General features: G+C 42.3%; 1 protein-coding gene across 3 annotated transcripts; it reads right to left on the bottom strand.

The window, feature by feature from the left end:
- Window positions 1-906: 906 nt before the first annotated feature.
- LOC137490857 (uncharacterized) lies at window positions 907-22,975 on the bottom strand. 3 transcript variants are annotated; one of them, XM_087248665.1, is made up of 4 exons: window positions 22,329-22,371; window positions 21,598-21,754; window positions 3,340-4,305; window positions 907-3,256 (listed from the first exon to the last, which is right to left on the bottom strand). In XM_087248665.1, exons 2-4 carry the CDS (start codon window positions 21,680-21,682, stop codon window positions 3,222-3,224), a joined length of 1,086 nt encoding a protein of 361 aa, XP_087104791.1. In that variant the 5' UTR covers window positions 21,683-21,754; window positions 22,329-22,371; the 3' UTR covers window positions 907-3,221. The 3 variants fall into 3 exon arrangements, with proteins under 3 accessions (XP_087104791.1, XP_087104790.1, XP_087104789.1); XM_087248664.1 differs by lacking the exon at window positions 22,329-22,371 and adding an exon at window positions 22,945-22,975 and having other exon boundaries at window positions 907-4,305; XM_087248663.1 differs by having other exon boundaries at window positions 907-4,305.
- Window positions 22,976-23,233: the final 258 nt, after the last annotated feature.

Raw genomic sequence — 23,233 nt, 5'->3', positions numbered from 1 at the left:
AGCTCTAAAAACTATCATACTCAAAATGAATTCCATTCCTAAAGTTACTTCTCTATTTTAGTATTTGCCTGTAAATTTTTCTTTACAATATTTAAAACAGTTTGAAAATTAAGTCAATTTCTTTGGAACAATAAGAACCCTTGGTTGCATAGGAGTACATTGCAAAAGCCAGTTAATAAAAAAGGGTTGGGGTTTCCTGAGCATTTACTTCATTATTAGGCCTTTATTCTGAGACATCTTACACACTGGTCCATGCCTCCTGAGAGAGCTCCATCTTGGTTTATAGTTGAAGTTGCCATCCTACTTCCCCTTCTAACACTACAATATCTATCCATCCATCTATTTATTCATTTTATTTAGTAAATGTGTTATTTTTAGGCTGATCTCAAAAATATATGTTTTACTGCCAGAATTTTAGGTGCAGGCTTGGATTGTCTGCCATTTGCAGATAACATCCTTTTGGATTCATAGGACATGGACCTTCAGCATGCAGTGGGAGGGTTTGCTGCTGAGTGTGACATGGCAGGGAAAGAAACAGCACCTATAAGTCAGAAACCATAATGCTTGACTGGAAAAAGGTGGCCATCTGCAGTTTGGAGGAGAGTCCTCACCCTAAATGGAGTATCTGCATTTTTTTTTTCTTTTTCATGAGGAATGGAATGTGAGATTTAAAGATGGATCAGTGCAGCGGCAGCAGTAATGCAGTTGATTTGATTGTCTGTTGTGGCAAAGGAGCTGAGACGAAAGGCAGTGTTCTCAATTTACTATTCAATCTAGGTTCCTTCTCTCACCTATGGTCATGACTGAAAGGCCAAGATCTCAAATACAACTGGACATTGTATTTTTACAAAGTGTTATGACCCGCTTGTTTGAGTCGCAACATAAAAGAGAGATGAGCCAACAAAATAGCCTGAATGCTAATTATTTATTCTAATTAAAGAATTTAGCATATAATCACAACAACACTTTACCTACATGATACAAGAAATGCAAAACAAAACCATAAAGTTAAAGAGTCAATAAAATGGCAGGTCTTGACAAAAGGACTCCTGAGTAGTCACAGCGTCCTGGGGTAGCTAACACAACAACTGTTATAAACCCATTGAGGAGTAATGCAGGCATCCAATCAGGATTTACCACATACTCCAATCTAAAGTCTTGGGATCATCACAGTGTATTCATATTGTAAAACTTAATACCTGTCGCTCTGCCTAAATCATACAATATTCATCAAGTTTGTGTTTTACTCAAAAAAAGTAAATGTAGTAAACTAGAAAGAATCTTGAATCTAAAAGTAAAGAAACTTTACTAATAAAAGGATGATTAGTTTCTCATTTAGGGAGTCAGACAAAGAACATTATCGAAAACAACACTAGCTACATGAATACAATGGAGAGTACAGTTGTATCCGCACCTGTACAATCACTTGCAAAAAGATTTTAGGCAGCAGAGGTGCTGTTTGCCAGATGTTTATGAAACTGTTCTTCTCTCTTTCACCATCATTGTGTTTACGGTAAACGCGAGGAGCGCTACACATTTACAACCCCAGTATACCGTCACTCAGCCTTTAAAACATCCAGACATGAAACATCCTTTGCACAGGAAAAAATGTTTTGTTGCATTCATGTCATGTGTGCAACTTTTTGTCCATGTGTTTCTTGAGCTGTGCCAAATAAGCAAAACTCTGTAAACACTGATAAGATCTGTACGGTTTCTCTCCACTGTGAATCCTCTACTGTTTTGAGATGTGTTAACTGATTAAACCTCTTGTCACACTGTGAACACTTGTACGGTCTCTCCAGTGTGAATCGTCTGGTGCAGTTTCAATTTTGGATCTGTAATAAAAGTCTTCTTACACACAATGCACATATACTCTTTCACACCAGTGTGGATCTTCATGTGTTCATTAAGGTTTGCTGATCGGTTGAAACTCTTTCCACACTGAGTTCATGTGAATGGTTTCTCTCCAGTGTGGGTCATCATATGTTTATTAAAGGGCCATGAAACCCCCCTGTTTCAGCAGGATTTTTCAAACCTCTAGTTTAAAAAAGTCAGGAAAGTGGATGTGTCTAGCTACTTTTAGGTGGGAGTGTAGGGGGAGGGAAAGAGAGAAGGATTTGAATAAAAATGGGAGTTTGCATTTGGGCACGCGCTGATTTTCACCGAGGCAAAACAAACAGATGCAGACGCAGGTGAGAAAGACAGTGACGGTTTACATGGACATCTGTGACTGACTGTTTTATGACAGTGGAATGTTTGATACCGCACATTGTATAAGAGAAAAAAAAACTGCATTTCTCTGTAACTGAGATGCACTCAGTAGGTCAGAAAGCTGTGCGTGTATCAGTGTCTACAGAGTGCGTGTAGTCCTGTCAAAAAACACGTTTACATGTTTACACTCAGAGAGCAGCATTTACAGCAAATCTTTTAGTCCATAATATTGTAGTGATATTAACGTACTGTCTTTAAACAATTCCTCTTCTCCCACTTGTTTTGGCAACCCAACTAGTCGTCTCTCTGCCGTCTGAATACTGTTTCAGGTAAAACAGTCTTCAAAGCTATCATGCATATTAATGAAGTTGCACCGCATACACAATAGAGCGCACTGATTGGTTTGAACAAAGTCTTTCTCATGAATGAATTCAGTACACTCAGAGACAACATGAAATACTCCCAGGTACAGACAGACAGTCTACATGCTGGAATAGACGCAAGGAAGTTTATGGGTAGAAAAGTCCAGTGTGACCGCGGCTTAAGTGCATGTGAATGGTTTCTTTCCAGTGTGGATCTTCATGTGTTGATTAAGGTATGATGAGCGGCTGAAACTCTTCCCACACTGAGTGCATGTGAATGGTTTCTCTCCAGTGTGGGTCTTCATGTGTTGATTAAGGTTTGATGATTGGCTGAAACTCTTCCCACACTGAGTGCATTTGAATGGTTTCTCTCCAGAGTGTATTCTCATGTGGTGATCAAGGTGTGATGATTGGCTGAAACTCTTCCCACACTGAGTGCATTTGAATGGTTTCTCTCCAGTGTGGATCATCATGTGTAGATTTAAGTTTGATGATTTGCTGAAACTCTTCCCACACTGAGTGCATGTGAATGGTTTCTCTCCAGAGTGGATTCTCATGTGGTGATTAAGGTGTGATGATAGGCTGAAACTTTTTCCACACTGAGTGCATTTGAATGGTTTCTCTCCAGTGTGGATCCTCATGTGTACATTAAAGTTTGATGATTTGCTGAAACTCTTCCCACACTGAGGGCATGTGAATGGTTTCTCTCCAGTGTGGATCCTCATGTGTTGATTAAGGTATGATGAGCGGCTGAAACTCTTCCAACATTGAGTGCATGTGAATGGTTTCTCTCCAGTGTGGATTCTCATGTGGTTATTAAAGTGTGATGATTTGCTGAAACTCTTCCCACACTGGGTGCATGTGAATGGTTTCTCTCCAGTGTGGATCCTCATGTGATGTTTAAGGTGTGATAAGCAGCTAAAACTCTTCCCACACTGAGTACATGTGAATGGTTTCTCTCCAGTGTGGATCCTCATGTGTTGATTAAGGGATGATGAGTAGCAAAAACTCTTCCCACACTGAGTGCATGTGAATGGTTTCTCTCCAGTGTGGACCCTCATGTGGTAATTAAGGTGTGATGAGCTGCTAAAACTCTTCCCACACTGAGTGCATGTGAATGGTTTCTCTCCAGTGTGGACCCTCGTGTGGTAATTAAGGTGTGATGAGCTGCTAAAACTCTTCTCACACTGAGTGCATGTGAATGGTTTCTCTCCAGTGTGGACCCTCGTGTGGTAATTAAGGTGTGATGAGGTGCTGAAACTCTTCCCACACTGAGTGCATGTGAATGGTTTCTCTCCAGTGTGGATCATCATGTGTCGATTAAGGGATGATAATAGGCTGAAACTCTTCCCACATTGAGTGCATGTGAATGGTTTCTCTCCAGTGTGGATCCTCATGTGTAGATTACGGGACGACGATAAGCTGAAACTCTTCCCACAGTGAGGGCATGTGAATGGTTTCTCTCCAGTGTGGATCATCATGTGTAGATTAAGGTGTGATGATTGGCTGAAACTCTTCCCACACTGAGTGCATGTGAATGGTTTCTCTCCAGTGTGGATCATCATGTGAATCTTAAGATTGCCTTTTCTTCCAAAACTCTTTCCACACTGAGTGCAGGTGAAACGATTCTTGTCTCTCCTTTTTAAAATACCATCAGTCTGTAAAAAAGTTTCTTCCTCAATTTTGACATGATTTTCCTCCTGTTTACTCCCCTCGTTCTCTTCAATTAGGTCTGAAATAAAAAAAAAATTAAACATTAGTTTTCATTAAGTCTTAAGTCATCTTTATTTATCTAGTGCTTTTACAATGTAAATTGTGTCAAAGCCACTTAACAGAAGTTGTAGTAAATTTGAACTGTGTCAGTCCAGTTTTCAGAGTTTCTTACATAATTGATCATAAAAGTCATTTTGGTCATATTGATAAGACACAGATTTGAAAGCTGTAAATGGCCTATTTTTATTCCTATATATTCACAATTACAACAAAATGTTTTCCTAAAATGTGTAAAGCAAACGCTCTGGTTACTAAAGTAACCCACGGAAATGCTATTAGTGGATTTGATTCAGAAAATCCACATATTGAGAGGATTCGGTTCAGAAGGCACTTGTCTGAAAGAGTATGGAATGGGCCAATGAATGCCAATGAATTGGCAGCGTAAGCTTGCGCAGTTGTGCTTCATTGCCAATTAACCCAGCATATAAGTACAGGTGGAGCAAGCAGACGTTATCCTTTTTAGCTGAAGAGACTTTGCTAACAGCTAAGGGACAGTCATTATGGCGATGGTAAATAGCATTTCCGTTCCGAGGGTTACTTTAGTAACCAGAGCGTTCCCCTTCGGGTGGGGAACTCCAATGCTATTAATGAATTTGATTTAGAAAATCCACGTATTGGGAGAACTGTGGACAACGCCATAATGACTGCACCTTACCAATGCCTCCGATGAGAGGATAGTCAAGCAAGCGTGACGCACCCACATCATGGGAGGCGCGGTCCTCCAACGTGTCCCTGGCCCTAACTTATCCCACTTCAACAGAAGTTTTACGGATTTAGGTATATTTTTTGGGTAGTCGTGAGCGTGTAGATAATTCTAGGAAATTATGACAGTACGTTGGGAAGCATGCAATCCTGATAGGTAGGATGCTGTGGAGGCCATCAGCTACCCAATGGGAGAGATAAGATGGCAAGATTACATATGGACTAGCCCTAAGAAGGGGGAGTGTGCATAAGAAAAGGGTTAGCGGAGAGGGAAGACACGGGTCCACCCGAGAGGGGGGACTGAACCGTGGCGAAATAGGCATATAGGATCACAATGTAGTGGGCCAGCAAGTGACTCCTCAGCTGAGTCAGTGCTGGGGGCCACGGAGGAATCTGCAGGGCTCACCTGACGGGGAACTTTACTGACAGATAAAAAGGCACAAAAATCTCTGTGTTAGGGAGAATGGCGCAGGAAGCGTGTTTCAACACCCTACCGAGTTATTTCCTCAATCACCAAAGGGTTACCTAATACCCTTGAGGAAACCGGCTCCACTTGCAGATTGTATAACCTTGCAAATGTGTTGGATGTCGTCCAGCCCGCAGCTCTGCAGATGTCTGTTAGAGAGGCGCCGCGTGCATGCGCCCAAGAGGATGCAACGCTCCGAGTGGAGTGTGCAAGCACTCCCGGGGACACGGCTCACCTCGACTTGAATAAGCGAGTGAAATGGCATCCACAATCCAATGGGATAATCTTTGTTTCGATATGGCACTTCCCTGCTGCCGACCACCATAACAGACAAAAAGCTGCTCAGATGATCTAAAGTACTCAGTAAGGTCCATATAGATGCGCAGAGCGCGAACTGGACAAAGTAAGGAAAGGGCGGGGTCTGCCTCCTCCGGGGGCAGCGCTTGCAGGTTCACTACCTGATCTCTAAAGGGGGTGGTAGGAACCTTGGGCACATAACCCGGGCGGGGTCTCAGGATAACGTGAGAGTAATCCGGCCCGAATTCCAGGCACGAGTCACTGACCGAAAATGCCTCCAGGTCCCCGACCCTCTTGATGGAGGCCAACGCGACCAGCAAAGCTCGAGTGATTCAAAGGGATCTGTGATTCGAGTGATTCAAAGGGATCTGTGCGCAAACTTGTGAGAACGAGGGCGAGATCCCAAGAGGGCATGAGAGGGGGGCCGGATGGATTAATTCGCCTAGCACCTCTGAGGAACAGGATGATGAGGTTAGGCTTTCCCACGGTGCTGCCAGCTTCTCTTGAAGGAAAGAGAGCACAACACTGATCTGGCAGTCTCAGGGGTCTTCTCTGTGAGAGATGCACCATTCAGTGAATAGACTCCACTTCAGGGCGTAGGCGTGCCTCATGGAGGGGGCTCTAGCCTGAGTGATGGTATTAACCACCGCACTCGATAAGTTAAGTCTTCCTCGCGTCTAATGACCACATGTGGAGGTTCCAAAGATCGGGGCGAGGGTGTTAGATGGTGCCCTGTCCCTGAGAGAGTAGGTCCTCTCTCAAAGGGATCCGCCAGGGGAGGGCCGTCGCGAGGAGGGAGAGCTCTAAAATCCAGGTCCGGTTGGGCCAGAGGGGTGCAACTAGCAGAACCTGTTCCTCATCCTGCTTGACCTTGCACAGTAACTGCGCGAGCAGGCTCACTGGGGGAAACACATACTTGCGCTGCCCCGAAGCCAGCTGTGGGCCAGTGCATCCGTGCCGAGAGAGCCCTTGGTCAGGGAAAAAAAGAACAACGGGCAATGAGCGATCTCGGGGGAAGCAAACAGATCGATCTGGGCCTCCCCGAATCACGCCCATATCAGCTGAACAGACTCGGGGTAGAGTCTCCATTCTATGAGGCGTATCTGCTGCCGTGAGCACATCGGCTGCACGGTTGAGCGTGCTTGGAACGTGAATGGCGCGCAGCGATTTCAGCCGTGGGTGACTCCAGAGGAGCAGACGGAGGGTGAGCTGAGACATTCGGCGAGAGTGCATACCCCCTATATGGTTGATATACGCCGCCGTACTGTCCATCCTGACCAGCACGTGTTGCTGCTCCAGCACTGGAAAAAACCGGTGGAGAGCGAGGAACACTGCCAACAGCTCTAGGCGGTTGATATGCCAATGCAACTAGGCACCCTTCCACAGGCCCGCGGCTGCATGCCCACGACACACGGCCCCCCAGCCCGTGTTGGAAGCATCTGTTGAAACAACAACATGACTGGACGCCTGTCCTAGAGGCACACCGGCCTGTAGGAACGAGGGGTCATTCCAAGGGCTGAGGGCGCGGCGACACAACGCAGTAACAGAGACTCGGTGTGTGCCATGCGCGTCTTGGGACTCAATCGTAAAGCCAGTGATGTGTGGCTGCGTGACGGCGGCTGCGGATGCCATATACCCCAGGAGCCTCTGAAAGAGCTACAGTGGGACCACTAGTTTGCCGTCGAGCTCTCTCAGACAGTCCAGCAACAGGCGAGCGTGTTCCCTGGAGAGGTGTGCTACCATGGTAACCGAGTCCAGCTCCATCCCGAGAAAAGAGATCCTCTGCACGGGGGCGAGTTTGCTCTTTTCTGGGTTGACCTGAAGCCCCAACAGGCGGAGGTGCCTAAGCACCTTGTCTCTGTGCATAATCAATTGCTCCCGCGAGTGGGCTGAAATCAGCCAGTCATCGAGATAATTGAGTATGCGGATGCCCGCGAGCCAAAGGGACGCTAAGGCACCCTCCGCGAGTTTGGTGAAGACCCGCGGAGACAGAGAGAGCCCGAAGGGGAGGACCTTGTATTGCGTTCGACCTTCGAACGCAAACCGCAGAAACTGACGGTGGTGTGGAAGAATGGAGACATGGAAGTACGCGTCCTTCAGGTCTATGGCTGCAAACCAATCCCGAGGACGAACGCATTGGAGAATGTGCCTCTGCGTGAGCATTCTGAACGGCAGCCTGTGCAGACAGTGGTTCAAAATGCGCAGATCTAGGATTGGCCGTGACTCACCGCTCTTTTTGGGTATGATGAAGTACGGGCTGTAAAACCCACTCTCCATCTAGGGTGGAGGAACTGGCTCGATTGCACCCTTCGCCAGGAGGACAGCTATCTCCTCTCGCAAGACAGCGGCGGACAGGGGGCTGACCCTGGTGAAATACACGCCCGTGAACTTGAGGGGCCGTTTCGCGAACTGAATCGCATAACCGAGTCTGATTGTGCGTATGAGCCACCGCGAAGGGCTGGCCCGCGCTAACCAGGCAGGCAGAGCCCTCGCTAATGGAGTCATCGCTACAATCACTGACGTACCAGCGGTGAGGCAGTGCGGAGTGGGTGTGCTGATCCGGGAAGCGCGAGGGTCCCGCGGAAGAGCTGGAGGAGAGCGATTCGCTCTGGCTCCGCACCCTGACTCTGGAGAGGGGGCTCGAGGGTTGGGGGAAAGGAGACCGTCCCCCCAGCGCTTGTGAGCCACTGGCGAAGCCCAAAGAACCTGCAAACTGGAAAGCAGCGCGTCCCGGACTGGCAAGGTTCGTGCTGTCACATCCGGGGAAGGGGAAAAGTGATTGATGTTTTCGTGGCACTGAAAAGTACCGTTGGAATAGGGGCCCCGCCCTCCAACTCGGAAAGAGCAAGTTTCCTCTTCTCCGGATGGCCTGTCTCAGGGACACTTCGCGGTCAATTTACCGGACTTAACAGCGCCCTGGGCAGGGGGGGCTGCCTGCCGTCGAGGTGTTCGACGCGCCCGCTTTGCCGGTGGCGCAGGCGGGGCAGCACTCGTTGGCAGGCTTACGGTCCCGCTGATAGATGACATTACCCATCGCATCCGACTGCTCTCTCACCGCCTTGAATTCCTGGGTGAACTCACCGACAGTGTCGTCGAACAGGCCAGCCTGGGATATGGGCGAGTCAAGAAAGCAAACTTTGTCGATATCGCGCATATCGGCCAGGTTTAGCCAGAGGTGGCGTTCCTGGACCACTAGTGTGGACATCGTCCTCCCCAGCGCACACACGGCGGACTTAGTAGTCCGAAGAGCATAGTTGGTCACAGTGCGCTGCTCGTGTAACAAGCCTGGGTTAGACCCGCCCTTGTGCAGCTCGACCAGCGCCTGTGCTTGGTAGCGCTGGTAGGTGGCCATCGCGTGCAAGGCGGAAGCAGCCTGGCCCACAGCCTTGTAAGCTCTGGCTCAGAGGGAGACAGACAACCTACAGGCTTTGGTCAGGAGAGGGGGCGGACCCTGCCAAGTCTAGGCACCACGTGGGCAAAGATTGACTGTGATAGCGCGCTCCACCGACGGGATCGCCTCATACCCCCTGGCAGCTCCACCATCAAGGACGGTGAGGGCGGAGGGACACGCAGCATGGGCAGAGAAAGGTGCCCTCCAAGACTGCGTGAGCCTACTGTGCACCTCGGGGAAGAAGGGGACGAGAGACTTCGCCTTCTGGTCCTCTACGTAACACCCATGTAGTCTGTCCGGCTGCGGAGCTTGGGGATGAACCAACTCCAACCCCACAGACGAAGCAGCCCGGGAAAGCACCGCTAACATGTCCGCCTCAGGATCCGTTTTGACGACACTCACCTGCCCGGAGGGGGCGAGCGGGGTCTGGATCTTCGTCGGACAATGAAAGCTTACCCTCCGATGCCGCGGTGGACGTCTGGTCTCTGGTGTCAGCGAGCGTGAGAGCTACCATCTGGTTAGACGGATCACTCCCACTGCCCGAAGCTTGGATGGAGCGCTTGGAGGAGCGGGAGGTCCGCAAGCTCTTGGGCGGCGGATTATCTCCCGCTGGGACCCTCAGATCTGCCCGAGTGCCCGCTGCAGAGCAGGACGCAACTGGGGTGGTTCGCTCTCTTATGAAAGCTAGCCGCGATCTTAGCTGCGCAATGGTCAGGGCATCGCAGTGACGACATGAACCGCCCGCGAGCACCACATTAACATGTTGGATCTCCAAACATGTAATGCAGTGATCGTGTCCATCATCCGGAGCCAGGAAACCCCCGCATCCAGAAACGCACAGTCGGAGCGCCATCCTGAAAAGGATGTGCTGCACGACTGTGTTGCTCTTTTAGGAGAAATGCAACTAAACGCACTGCTCTGGAGGAACGGACCCAAAGAATGCCAGGCAAGGGAAAAACCCAGCTCATGCATCTGCCGCCGCGTGTACCCACTCTGGACCGGGAGACACTTGTTCGCTCGGAAGTCGCTGTGACCAGCAAGAGGAACCCTCATCGACTCGATCAGAAAAGTCTCTGAAGTGCAAAGGATAACGTCTGCTTGCTCCACCTATGCTTATATGCTGGGTTAATTGGCAATGAAACGCACCTGCGCAAGCTTACGCTGCCTATTTATTGGTTCGTTCCATACTCTTTCAGACAAGTGGCTTCTGAACCGAATCCTCCCAATACGTGGATTTTCTAAATCAAATCCACTAATAGCATTGGAGTTCCCCACCCGAAGGGGAACAGGGAATACTTGTTCATTCTGTGCCTGACTGGTAAACACACCAGAAAAAAAAAAGTTATTGGGTAAAAGCTGAACAAACAGCTGAATATTTGCAGATCGCTCCCTTCATAGCTCTGCTGATATTGTTTTTATTTATTTTGGAGATAATACACAATATGAATACAACAGAAAGACATTAAACTTTACAAATTTCATGTCCATTTTTGTAGGCTCAAAACAATAGTCATATCTAGATAAAATAGCCTAAGCTAGGCCTATATTGAAATAATTTAAAGAATTACAAATATCGGATATAATAAAATCACATTGAATAAATGAACCAATATAAAACTAACAAAAGCTCTAACAATTAGGTACTATATCAAACTGCCATATTAAACTTAATATTAAAAAGCCATATTAAACTCATTTTTCAAAAGCCTCTCTGAGAAAAAAAAAACATTTTAGATATTTTCTAAAAAACAATAAACACCGGACAATGTTTTAAATATTAATCATAAAGTATTTGGATACGATCATATTAATCTGCCTGATTCCCGCGGAAGTGGGCGGATTGAGTGACGTTCAATTCGGGGGATGTTCTGGGGGTGGGTTTGCGTGACGCGCTGTGAGCTACTATCCCGACAGTGGAAACGCGACATGATTTCGGCCTCACTGTTCAACCTCGATTGGCTCGGCCTGGCACGATAAAAGCACTGTTTTTTTTTATATTTATAACATTTGAATACAGTTCAGCAACATACATCACACGACCTGACAACAAAGGTAGCTGACAATTGACCATCACTAAATTTACCATCACCTCACGAATGAAAACGTTACACTGATTTCATACAGGGTTCATACAGCCTAATGAAAATCAAGGACTTTTAAGCACTTTTTCCAGCACCTACTTTTATTTTTGAAACTGACATGCAATGTATTGAACACCTGAAATGTATTCTCAGCAACCCATAAAACATTGCATAGGAACTATTAGCAAATTATTGTTATAATAAAATAAATGATGTAGCCTTCCCAGTATAAAATAACAGTAGCAGACCTAACTTTATAGCTACAGCTCGGCAGAGTCAGCACAGGTATAAAAACAGGTGGTTTTATTCCTGATGAGAATATTTATTGTTGTCAGACTTCACTTTCACATAAATACACCTGAATAAATCAATCAAAACTCACAGGTAATCAGGATAGCCTGTGCATGTAGGGGGAGTGTCGGAGGAGGGGAAGGTCAGTAAAAATTTGCATAAAAATGGAAGTTTGGGCACGTGCTGATTTTCACAGAGGCAAAACAAACACACAGATGCAGAGGAGAAAGTCAGTGACTGTGTTTACATGGACATCAGTAATCGAATTATTTGCCAAATTATGAAATGAATTTTAATTGCAGTTCTCTTTGCAATTGCAGTGGCTCTTTCATTCAGGAATTTCATTCATGCCCCGTGACAAACGAGATATTTGATTCGAGGAATTGCTGGAAGCGTGTATCTTTCATGCAATGCTTGTTGCAAAAAAAAAAAAAAAAAACCTCCACATTTCTCTGTAACTTAGATGCACTTGGTAGGTAGCGTCAAAAAGCCATGTGTGTGTTATTCCTGTCACAAAATTCGGCGGTAAGTTTGATTGTGGTACTAACATGTTTACACTCGGAGAGCAGCATTTACAGTTTTCAGTCCATAATATTATATAGATATTAACGTACGGTAAACATTATTAACTTAGAAATCATTTGACTAAGGTCTGACTTTAAACACTGAAAGAGTACTGCTGAATAAACAAACAAAAAACACTGGTCGCTCACTTACCATATCTGTAGAGACAGGATAATCAACACATACTGGAGCTCTGTCTTTTTTTAAAGGAGACGAGCAGCAAATCTGGATTTCACCATTTTCAGATGAAACCAAGTGTTACTCATGAATGAATGCAGCACACTCAGAGACGTCATAAGGTACTCCCAGGTAGATGTTCAGTCTACATGCTGGAATACACGCTAAAATCTCATGGCCGTGACGCAGCTTCAAAAATTCATTTTAAACCGGAAGTACGAATTTGCTCAAAATAACGCAAAAAAAAAAAAAACTATTTTCAATTTTTTTAGTGAAATATGTGTGTCCTAATAGTGTTTTTAGCAGTGTGGGACACATATAAGACTGTCAACAGCACAAAAAATGTGTTTTGTTGTTTCGTGACCCTTTAATGTCAGAAGTAGAGTATGGTGGTATTGTTATTTTGGACCATTGTCGAGTCTCACTAAAGCTATGGCAGTTTGCGTTCACTGAACAGTAAGAATGATTAATAAATCCATATGAAACAGTCCCTTAAAAGTCACGTCTCGCTTTCAGTTTCGGGCTTTGGCGCGTTTTGCACTCACACACAAAGCCCAAGTGAATCGCGCTCAGGCACACCTCTTCCAACCGGGAGAGGGGCGGCAAAGTGAACCGTGCTTGAGCCCGATTCAGCGCACTCACACTTCTCAAACGATCCGGGAAACGGGCCTGGGCACGGTACGGATGGCATAGTGTGAGTAGGCCCTTATCGTCCAATCAGCTTACTCTGCTGTGATTATAAGATCCTGGGGTGTTTCTAGAAAACTTAGTGAAAGCTTGTTTAGGAAGCCAAGGTGTGTCTGATTGGCGTTGGAACTAAACTTTCCAGGACACCGGACTTCCATGACTGAGTTTGGACATGCCTGCTCTAGGGGAACGAGACAGGGCTACTCTCTGTCCCCTCTACTCTTTGACATTGCCATTGAACCTCTTGCAATCGTATTAAACAACTCAGATGGCTTGCAAGGAGTTTTCAGAGAGGGACAAGAACATAAGTTCCTGCTATATGCTGATGATCTTCTTTTTCTGTCAAATCCAGATACATTTATTCCAAAAGCTCTTACAATAATTTCAGAACTGGCAAATGTTTCTAGATACATAGTCAATCTAGCAAAGTGTCTCCTTTTTCCTATCAATGATAGAGCACAGCAAATGTCCTTCCAATCCTTTCCATTTTCAGCAAGTCCTGATAAATTTGTATATCTGGGTGTGAGTGTGACACGCAAATATAAGGATTTGTTCAATAATAATTTTAAAACAACATTAGACAAAGCCAAACGAGACATGGCATGGTGGTCAATCCTTCCTTTATCTTTGGATGGGAAGATCAATTTCATTAAAGTGACACTACTACCAAGATTTCTGTTTCTATTTCAGACTGTGCCTGTTTTTTTAATGTCAAGTCATTTTTCAAGAAGTTGATTACTATATTTTCTAGACTATAAGATGCTACTTTTTCCCTAGGTTTTGACCATGCGGCTTATACAAAGATGCAGCTATTCTGTGGATTTTTCTTCCACCGCTAGGGACGCTCTTACCAGTACAATAAAAAAAAGATAGACGAAAAATTAATGCAAAGAAAAATAGACTGCGCTACTTTTTCTTTAGCAGATAGAACAAGCATGACAAATTACTAAGGATGTAACGGTATCAGAATTTCACGGTACGGTAATACCTCGGTATGAATGTCACGGTACGGTATTTATTGAATCATTTACAGGAAAAAACAAAACTTATGAAAATACTCCAAAAAAGTGCCAAAAGTGTCAATGACATACAAATTAGCCATCTATCAGTAAGCTTTGAAACAGGAACTTCAATTTTAATAAAAAAAAATTAAACCATGTAAAAAAATTAAGTTTCAATTTAGTATTGTTGAAAACTCTTCACATTCAACATTTAATCACTCACTCACTTAGATAGAGATGGGTTTAAAGGAAAATTATCATATAAATATAATCTGGTAAAAGCTGGTATCTCTGGGTATTTACAATGTCCCCTGCAACAAAAAAAACCCTCTGATTTGGGACTGAGGTTTCTGGGACAAGAGAGATATGACTTGGCCCAGGTTGACAGCAGTGGGTAACGTTGTGCATTGTCTTTCCCCCACTTGAGAGGACAAGCCATGAGTGAGATAGAGGTCTCATGTCTGCATCAATCTGAACAGTGTGCTGTGTTTCTGCAGTCCCCATGACTGATTATTACTACTCTACCTCCCGTTCGCTTCATTCGCCTGAGCAAATTTTCTCAGAAGACCTATAGTTTTACCGAGTCATGCGACTACGGTAATATCGAAAAAAATTTATATTGCGGTATGACGGTATTTACAATACCGTTACATCCCTACAAATTACTAACTGGAAACTATATTCAAATCCTTGCCCCTTCATCATGGAAACCACACAAAGAAGTTCATATGATGCAAGTTAAGTTGAAGGCCATCGAGCTTGCTACCCAGGAAGGAAACTGCGCTGCTGCACGCAAGCTTAGCGTCAACGAATCTATGGTGAGGCGTTGGAGGCAGCAGCGGGAAGAGCTCATGCAATGCCAAAAGTCGAGAAAAGCTTTCAGAAGACATAAAAGCAGTTGGCCTGAACTTGAAAATGTCCTGGAAGACTTGGTGAACACACAGAGAGCATATGGCCGAGGTGTATTCACTGTACAGATCAGACTGAAAGCCAAAACAATCTGCTTCAAAATGAACATTGAAGGTTTCAAAGCTGGGCCGTCATGGTGTTTCAGATTTATGAGACGTACCTGTCCAATAGAGCACGGACCACTCTGTTAGCAACTCCCTCCTGACTATCAGGAAAAAGTTGAAAACTTCCATAAATTCGTTGAAACAAAGATACAAGAGAACTTCCGGACCAGACAACATCAATAATATGGATGAAGTACCTTTGACGTTTCATCTGCCTTTGACCAGGTCTGTTAATGCCTAGTTCACACTAAAGGATTATAAGCCTGATTTGAGCCCGATTTGGAAGTTAACGAGCTCGCTGACAGATCGGGCTGTGATCGGGAAGAAATCTGCGGGTGCTCAGCACTCGCCGCTCTGTATGTGTGAACTACTGAACAACGCATCAACGGGGCTTGCTGACGCGTCGCAGACGGAAATCCAACATTCAACATGCTAAATATTCCAGAGCAGTCGGCCGACTCAACTCCACGTGTGGTCAGATGTAGTGACGAGCTGCAGCCAATGAGAGAGCATATCAGCATGAGCTGAATGCCTGTGTGTTCAGGAGCTCAGCAGAAACATTTGTGATTGGTCAGAATGGGCATCGGTGCACTCGCTTCACTCTGCGTTAGTACAGACATGAGAGTAGGATATATTAACAGTGGAACTAAAATTCTGTAACTTAGAATTACTATACTGGTCATTCTGACCGTTCTCATATAAAACGCCATATTGTCACAACATATTTACATTCAAAGCTATTATTGAGATATTAAAATTAAGCTTTGAATGTCTGGCATCATATTTAATGACACCATTACCCTAAAAATATAATATTTTTTTGGTAATACAGCCTATAAATATGTAGTTAAGATACTAGAACACTTAAGGTCTTGGCTTTCATTTTCACTTTCAAACAGGAGCTATTTCACTGCACAGAATATGCTGTTTTGAAAGATATCTGAAGTAAATTGATGTTTTTGCCATCAGAAAGTTTTGTTTATTTTAGCAGGAAGTTGCTAGGCAAGAAAATGCACACATATTGAAAGTCACAGCGAAAAGTATCAGACATGCATGCAGTCATTTTGACCAATATAGTAATTTAAGGCAGAAATGCTCAGTTCTTTACTTTTTTGTAACAAAAAAAATAACAATGTCAGAAAGAAATACACTGATAGTTAGAAAACGGCAGGGTGTTATAAATATGTTAGTTTTATTTCAAAGAGTTATAAAATTACAAAAATTAAAAACTCTCTGTATATCTATCTACTGGAACCTTGCAGATGAGTGATTAATCCGCTCATAAATCAGCTGATTTGACGATGTTTTTAAATGCTTTCTCCAAAGCTTGAAACGCTTTCAGTGATGTCATCAGCACACAAGCAACCAATAGTGTTCAGCTTTTTCTGATGACTCCTCCCTCAAATTTTGATTGGCTGTGGTTTGGTAGCTTGAATGAGCTGATGGGGAATGAGTTGTTGTCAGATCATGTAGTGTGTAACCCCCTTCTTGTGGATCATTCACAGAGTGTTGCGTAGTGTGAACGGCACAGCGATCTGCTGATTTTTAAAATCCTGTAGTGTGAACTAGGTTTAACAAGACAGGTGCATCATGCGTGTTGTTGAAAACAACTGGCCATGAGAGAACGCACTTCACCTGTGTTCTGGCATGCACGGCATCCGGACAAAAAATTCCACCAATGGTGATTTTTAAGCACATAACTACGCCCAAAGAACAACTCCCGAAAGGTATAGTGGTCAAAGTTAACGCCAAAGGTTGGATGGTGGAAGGCCTAATGAAGGAATGGTTAACGAAGTGCTACGGTAAGCCGATTTTTTCACCGGAAAATAACGCTGCTTGTTTTGGATGGCATGAGGGCCCACATCACAGATTCTGTGAAAGCAGCGATCAAGAAAACAAACTCCATTCCAGCTGTGATTCCTGGAGGTACAACAACGTATTTGCAGCCACTTGACATCAGTGGGAATTGGGCATTTAAAAGGTGCACTCCGGGTTAAGTGGGAGACTTGGATGACAAGTGGTAAAAAGTCTTTCACAAAAACTGGCCGCATGCAAAAAGCATCCTTTTCTGATGTCTGTCAGTGGATCCAAACAGCGTGGAGTGCTGTCAAAGAATCCACCATCACCATTGGGATCGAGCGGCGCACCTTCAGAGATAACTTCACTGGAGGATGAAAGTGACACGGAGATTGAGACTGATAAAGACAAATGTGACGAAGCGCTTCTGAGGCTGTTCAACTCCGACACTGAAGAAGATGAATTCATGGTTTTAGTGAAGATGATTAAAGTGACTTGTGGTTTCAAACACAGGAGAAATGAAGGTGAATACCAATTTTTTATGTTCTGTTTTAATCAGCAAAGTTGCTGCCGTGTTAAAAGGCAATGTTCGGAAATAATCTGTTCAGGTACATACATACATGTACAGTTTTTAGAACAAAATTGCTCTGTACATGCAGCAAATTTCAAAATGTTCAACATAGATAACTGCCATTTTCCCAGAGATGGGTTGCGGCTGGAAGGGCATCCGCTGTGGTGACCCCAGATTAATAAAGGGACTAAGCCGACAAGAAAATGAATGAATGATAACTGCGCCTTATAGCCCGGTGCGGCTTGTATATCTTTTTATACAGGTGCGCTCTATAGTCCAGAAAATACGGTACTTGTATTTCTACATTTCTCTAGGATAAGAAAATTCCGTGCATAAGAAAGGAACTCTAGGGAAAAAAAGAAGGAAAAGGGTGGATTGCCAATGCCAAATTTCTGCTCCAATTTTGTTAAATCCATTATTCCCCCCCCCTCTTATAGATTCAGCGTTCCAATGATGGTCTAGGAAGGGAGTTAACTGTGATAAGAACCTGTTTAAATATGCCATATTTATCTCATTTCAACAGTTGAGAACAGACATTGAGATTCCACACTCTAATTTAGGTAATTTTTATATGTAACTTCAAGTCCGTAGTTTCATTAAAAAACACTTCTCTCCTTCACTGAACCAACCAGAAGCATGCTGGATAGATGAATTGGTAAACATGGACCCATATCAAAAAGGTGTAATGTCCATGTTATATGAAGTGATCCAAAGAACTGCGTCCACTTCCCTAAATTTACATTTACATTTAGTCATTTAGCAGACGCTTTTATCCAAAGCGACCGTAGAAGAAGCTACATGAATCTTTTCTTTATTTAATAAATGACTTTCACCTCAGAGGACAATGCCAACACACAATGAACACATGGTGGCGTTTGAAGCAATGAGATGTGGAGAACAGACGCTCTTGACACGCTCCAGGCGCTCTGGAGGTAATTAATAATATAATAACATTAATACTGAAACGGTTGAGGTGTTTTAGAATGACCAAAACAACTATTCCTAATATTTTTTTTTAATGTCTGGGTAAACAGACACTTTTCCTCTTTGAACACAAAACATTTTCTTTTGAGAAACTTTTTTAAATAATTTGGAACAGTAAACATGTCAGGCATGTCATTCAATTGAATCCTTGACTTCTGCTGTCTTCTTTTGTTTCAAAAACACAGATTTCTTTACAATTTGAAACAGCATCTTTGGATATCTTTTCTGCTGAAGATACTGTTGTCCTGAAAAACTTGTAAAACAAAATGTAAAAAACAAACAAACTTACATATACAGATGAACGGTACAGCAGAAAATATTGGCGGTTTTAAAACCTTGACTTTTTTTAAACTGCGGCATACCTTGAAAGCGATTATTGTCCTACACCTCAGCAGCACAACACTGTTTTTAGGATCTAAAAATGTATTCTTTAAAAAAAATCTCAAGCAAAAAGATTCCAATTTCAATGTCTGCTGGTACTTGAAGAATATGGTCAATATTCTGATGAACTTCACACTCAAATGTTAGCATATCATCAGCATGCTGTAATCCATTTCTTAAGCAACAAAAGTCGTTTTAGACTAGTTTGTTGGCCAGTTGTAGTCAGTGCAATGCTAAACGTTATTGTTCCACTATGATTTCATTGTTTTGTCTCTTGTCGTCCCGCAACAACAACATATAGTTTAGAATACAATGTTTTATAATAATTAATTAATTTAGTGTCTATTTCATTCAGCATATTTCAAATTAGGGGCATCCACGTTTTCTGACATACTTTAAAGGGCCATGAAACCCCCTCGTTTCAGCAGGGTGTTTTCACACCTCTACTTCGGAAAAAGTCAGAAAAGCAGGCGTGTCCAGCTCTGTTTAGGGGGGAGTGTCGGAGGAACTAAAGTGGGATGGTGTGGGAGTGTCTATTTGGGCACGCGCGAGTTTCAGTCAAAATACTCACACGAGAAAGTGATGGTGTATTTTTTACAGTCATTGTGTTTAACCTACATGGACATCTGTAGTTGAATTATTTGCCAGATTATTAAATGTTGGACTTTAACTGCAGTTTGGCTCTTTCATTCAGGGAATTCATTCATGCCCCTCGCGACAAACGCGATATTTGATTCGAGGATCTGCTCTAAGCGTGTATTTTTCATGCAATGTTTGATACCGCACGGCGAATGAGAGAAAAAAAAGCTCCGCAATTCCCGGAAACTTAGATGCACTCGGCAGGTAGCGTCAGAAAGCCGCGTGTGTCACAAAATGCGGTGCTAACAAGTTTGCGCTCAGTGCAATAGTTAACTTAATTTGATACGAACAAACTGAATAAACAAAGAGCGCTGGTCGCTCACTTACCAAATCTGTAGAGACAGGACAATCACCAGCAACTAGAGCCGCGTCTTTATGAAGAGAAGACTACAAGCTAATCCGGATTTCAGCGTTTGCAGATGAGAACAGCTCTCAGGTAAACAATAATCCTCCTTGGACACGTAAGTTATTGTTGTCGAGCGTCGCGTACACTGTTAATCCACACGTGAGTCTGAGCTCTCACAGAGAGAAAATGAAAACGAAACTTAATGGCAGCAAACTATAAAAGCAACACTCCACGCTTGTTTTGCCAACACAACGTGGCGTCTCTGGTGTAAACAGTGACACTAATGAATATTAATGAAGTTGCAGAATAGAGCGCGCTGATTGGTTTGAACCAAGTCTTACTCATGCATTAATGCATCACACTGTAAGACGTAATAAGACACACTCTGGCACAGACGTCCAGTCTGCACGCTGGAATACAACGCTATTATGTCATGACCGTGACGCAGCTTCAAAAATTCGTTTCAAACAGGAAGTACGAATTTGCTTGAAATAACGCAAAAACAACCAATTTACACTTTTTAGTGAAATATAGGTGTCCTAATAGTGTTTTTAGCAGTGTGGGACACATATACGACTGTCAACAGCTCAAAAAATGTGTTTTGGTGTTTCGTGACCCTTTAAATCAGGGTTTCTACAGGTGTCACCAAGTTAAATTTAAGACTTTTTAAGACATTTTTTAAGACCATTATGAATGAAATTTTAGATTAAGGAATTTTTCAAATGCCCCAGATAAAAAAGATTTTTATTTGTCCTATCAAAAAATATAATATAAAATATTTAATAATACAATAATAAATCAATAATAATAATAACAATAAAATATTTTACATATTTCTTAGCAAAAGATCTTAAATATTGTGTAAAAACAAGAGAGCTCTACTTGGATCCACACACTTTTTTCCAAAATAAACTTTCTTTAAAATAAAAAAAAACAAATTAACAAATGTTTTACTAACTATAATAACTATACTAAACTATATTATAACTATATAAACTATAAAAAACTAAATCTATGCACAACAATCTGTCTAGGTCGATGTCCTCAGCAGAAAAAACATGGAGCACGTTTAAACAAATGAAGCACGAAAATAATTAAAGCATTATGATAAATAGAGTTAAAATGACCTTTTTGAATGAAAAGTTTAAGGTTTTATTGAGATGGATTGTTGGTGATTGTATGGGTTTCGGCCAGATTAGGTAGCAAAACATGAAAAAAGGAAAATGAAGACTTGTTTTAAAAAGATTTAAGACCTACAACACAATCTTTCAGTAAATTTAAGACTTTTTAAGGCCTAAACTTTTAGGTTTTTGAATTTAAGACATTTTAAGACCCTGCGGGTATTAAATAGATCATATCTGTTAGAACTAGTAACGACTACTAAAAACAAGTTTAAACCCATAAAGAAGTTGATGAAAAAAGGGAATTGTGATCAATGTGACATTTGCAAATGGAAAGTACTAGGCCAACACCATCACTGCAATAGCAGATATCTTCTATGAGAATACTGTAGGTCAAATATCATCAGCTCAGTTAAACTTTTTTAATTTATTGTTTTTATTTGTTTTATATAGCGCCAGTGCTCAAGGACATTTTACAAACAGTAGGAGAACAAGAAAAGCAATAAACTTAAGAAGGTTGAGAAAATGAGAGACTAATAATACATTAAAATAATGACAAAAGACACGAGAACAAGTAACAAATAAAACTCATTCCTGTTTTTCAATGAGTGCTTATGTGAATTTAGGAGAACTAGGCAGCACACTCAGGGCTGCAAGATGGATTAATTTAGTATTCTTATTATTAAAATATATCTGAATGAGGATCAAATGACTGAGTTGGTCTTTGAGAATGAAAACCAACCTGTTTGTTCCTGCAGATCTTCCTGTTTGACTGTGAATGCTTCTTCAATCTTCACATCTTCACTCTCCTCTTTAATAAACGCCATCTTTATAACAGTGTGGAGATCAGTCGCTTCAGCAGGAATTTTTCTCTGTTTGGACACTTTATCCTGTTTAAACTGAACAAAACAATAAAAATGTCCTGTTTAAAATAATTAAAACAATGAACAGAAACAAAATAACTTCTCTTCAACACTTGCTTCAAATGTTTCTTTATATGAGAGTCCTTAACAAACAGAAATCAGGTAAGTCTGAGCAAGAAACAATAGCCACAAATGACCTGATGAAAACTAGTACTACATTTATTATATATAGTGATGTATACTTCGAATAGAATGACATTATGCTATTTAATAAATGAAACTTTCATTAAAACACGTATTACACACTTTACTGTTGCTGTATTCAAACTTTAACAAATGTTGTTAATTATTTTCTTTGTTTTATTCATTTTATTGTCTGCTTACAGCAACGCTGTAGCACCTATTTGCACAAGACAAGAATTTCCTCTTGGGAACAAATAAAGTTTATCCTATCTTATTCAAACAATAGACCTTACTGTGAGTAAAATAATACTTCTTTGTATAAAGGGTTAAAATAATATTGTCAACAGCAGGTACATCTAGCATTAAACAAACAGACTGAAATTTTAATCAGTCGGTTTACATCTGTGTAAAAGCTTTAAAAACAAACCTTTCTCCAGTTGAATCACAGTGTGGGAGCGGCGCAGCCTTATGACATCACACCACCATGCCACAATAAAAGTCCCCCCCCCCATTTATTCCTTATCATGACTTATTGTTACATTTCTCCCTTGTTTTCCACTTTATACTTTATCTGCTTTTTGTTTTGTACTTGTAAGACCATCATTTATGTTCATTGAATAAACCCATTTACCCCCACTAGATCTTTGCCTTCAGGTAGGTTGGTAAGAGGTTGCATTTTCTTTAAACGATTGCATTTCTTCATCCATAGCTTTAACTCATTTACTTGCATTCACTGATGTTACCACCTCTTTGTATGTTTGAATGGGGAAACATAAAATTCTCCAAAATTGCCTGCCAGGTTCCAACCTATATATGTAATAGGTTGAAACTTATTTGGGATACAGTCCATTTGTCAGGATAAAAACAATATTTATAACCAAATAAACAAACAAACAAACTAACTAAACAGTTGTGAAGAAGCTTTTTAAAATGACTGAAGAACTTAATACAACGTTGAACAATGCATCCACACATGTTTAGATTTTACATTTTATAATGTTAGCATTCAGATATTATTTGAGTGTAAATTCAGAATGTGCAACTCTCCTTTTCAGTCTTCAATGAAGAAGTGGGATGAGAAATCGCCTCAGTGGGTTTTTCTTTGTATGTTGTTGTTAGTAATAATCCCAATGTTGTCACGGTCAGTGAGGGGAAAAAGAGCGAAGACCCAATAGCAGAAAAAATGTAGGATTATTTATTATAAAATACAAATAAAAATAAAAGGCAAAACAAAACTACCCCGAAGGGGAAAACATGAATAAAAAGGCAAAAACAAACTTGACAGGGCTGGCAGGACAAAACAGGACTGGAGACAACAAGACAGAGTAATAT

Source organism: Danio rerio, chromosome 4 (assembly GCF_052040795.2).
Source record: "Danio rerio strain M-AB ecotype USA chromosome 4, GRCz13ab, whole genome shotgun sequence".
Lineage (NCBI taxonomy): Eukaryota > Metazoa > Chordata > Actinopteri > Cypriniformes > Danionidae > Danio > Danio rerio.
Note: the sequence above shows the minus strand (reverse complement) of the source record. Positions and strands in the feature narration are given on the sequence as shown.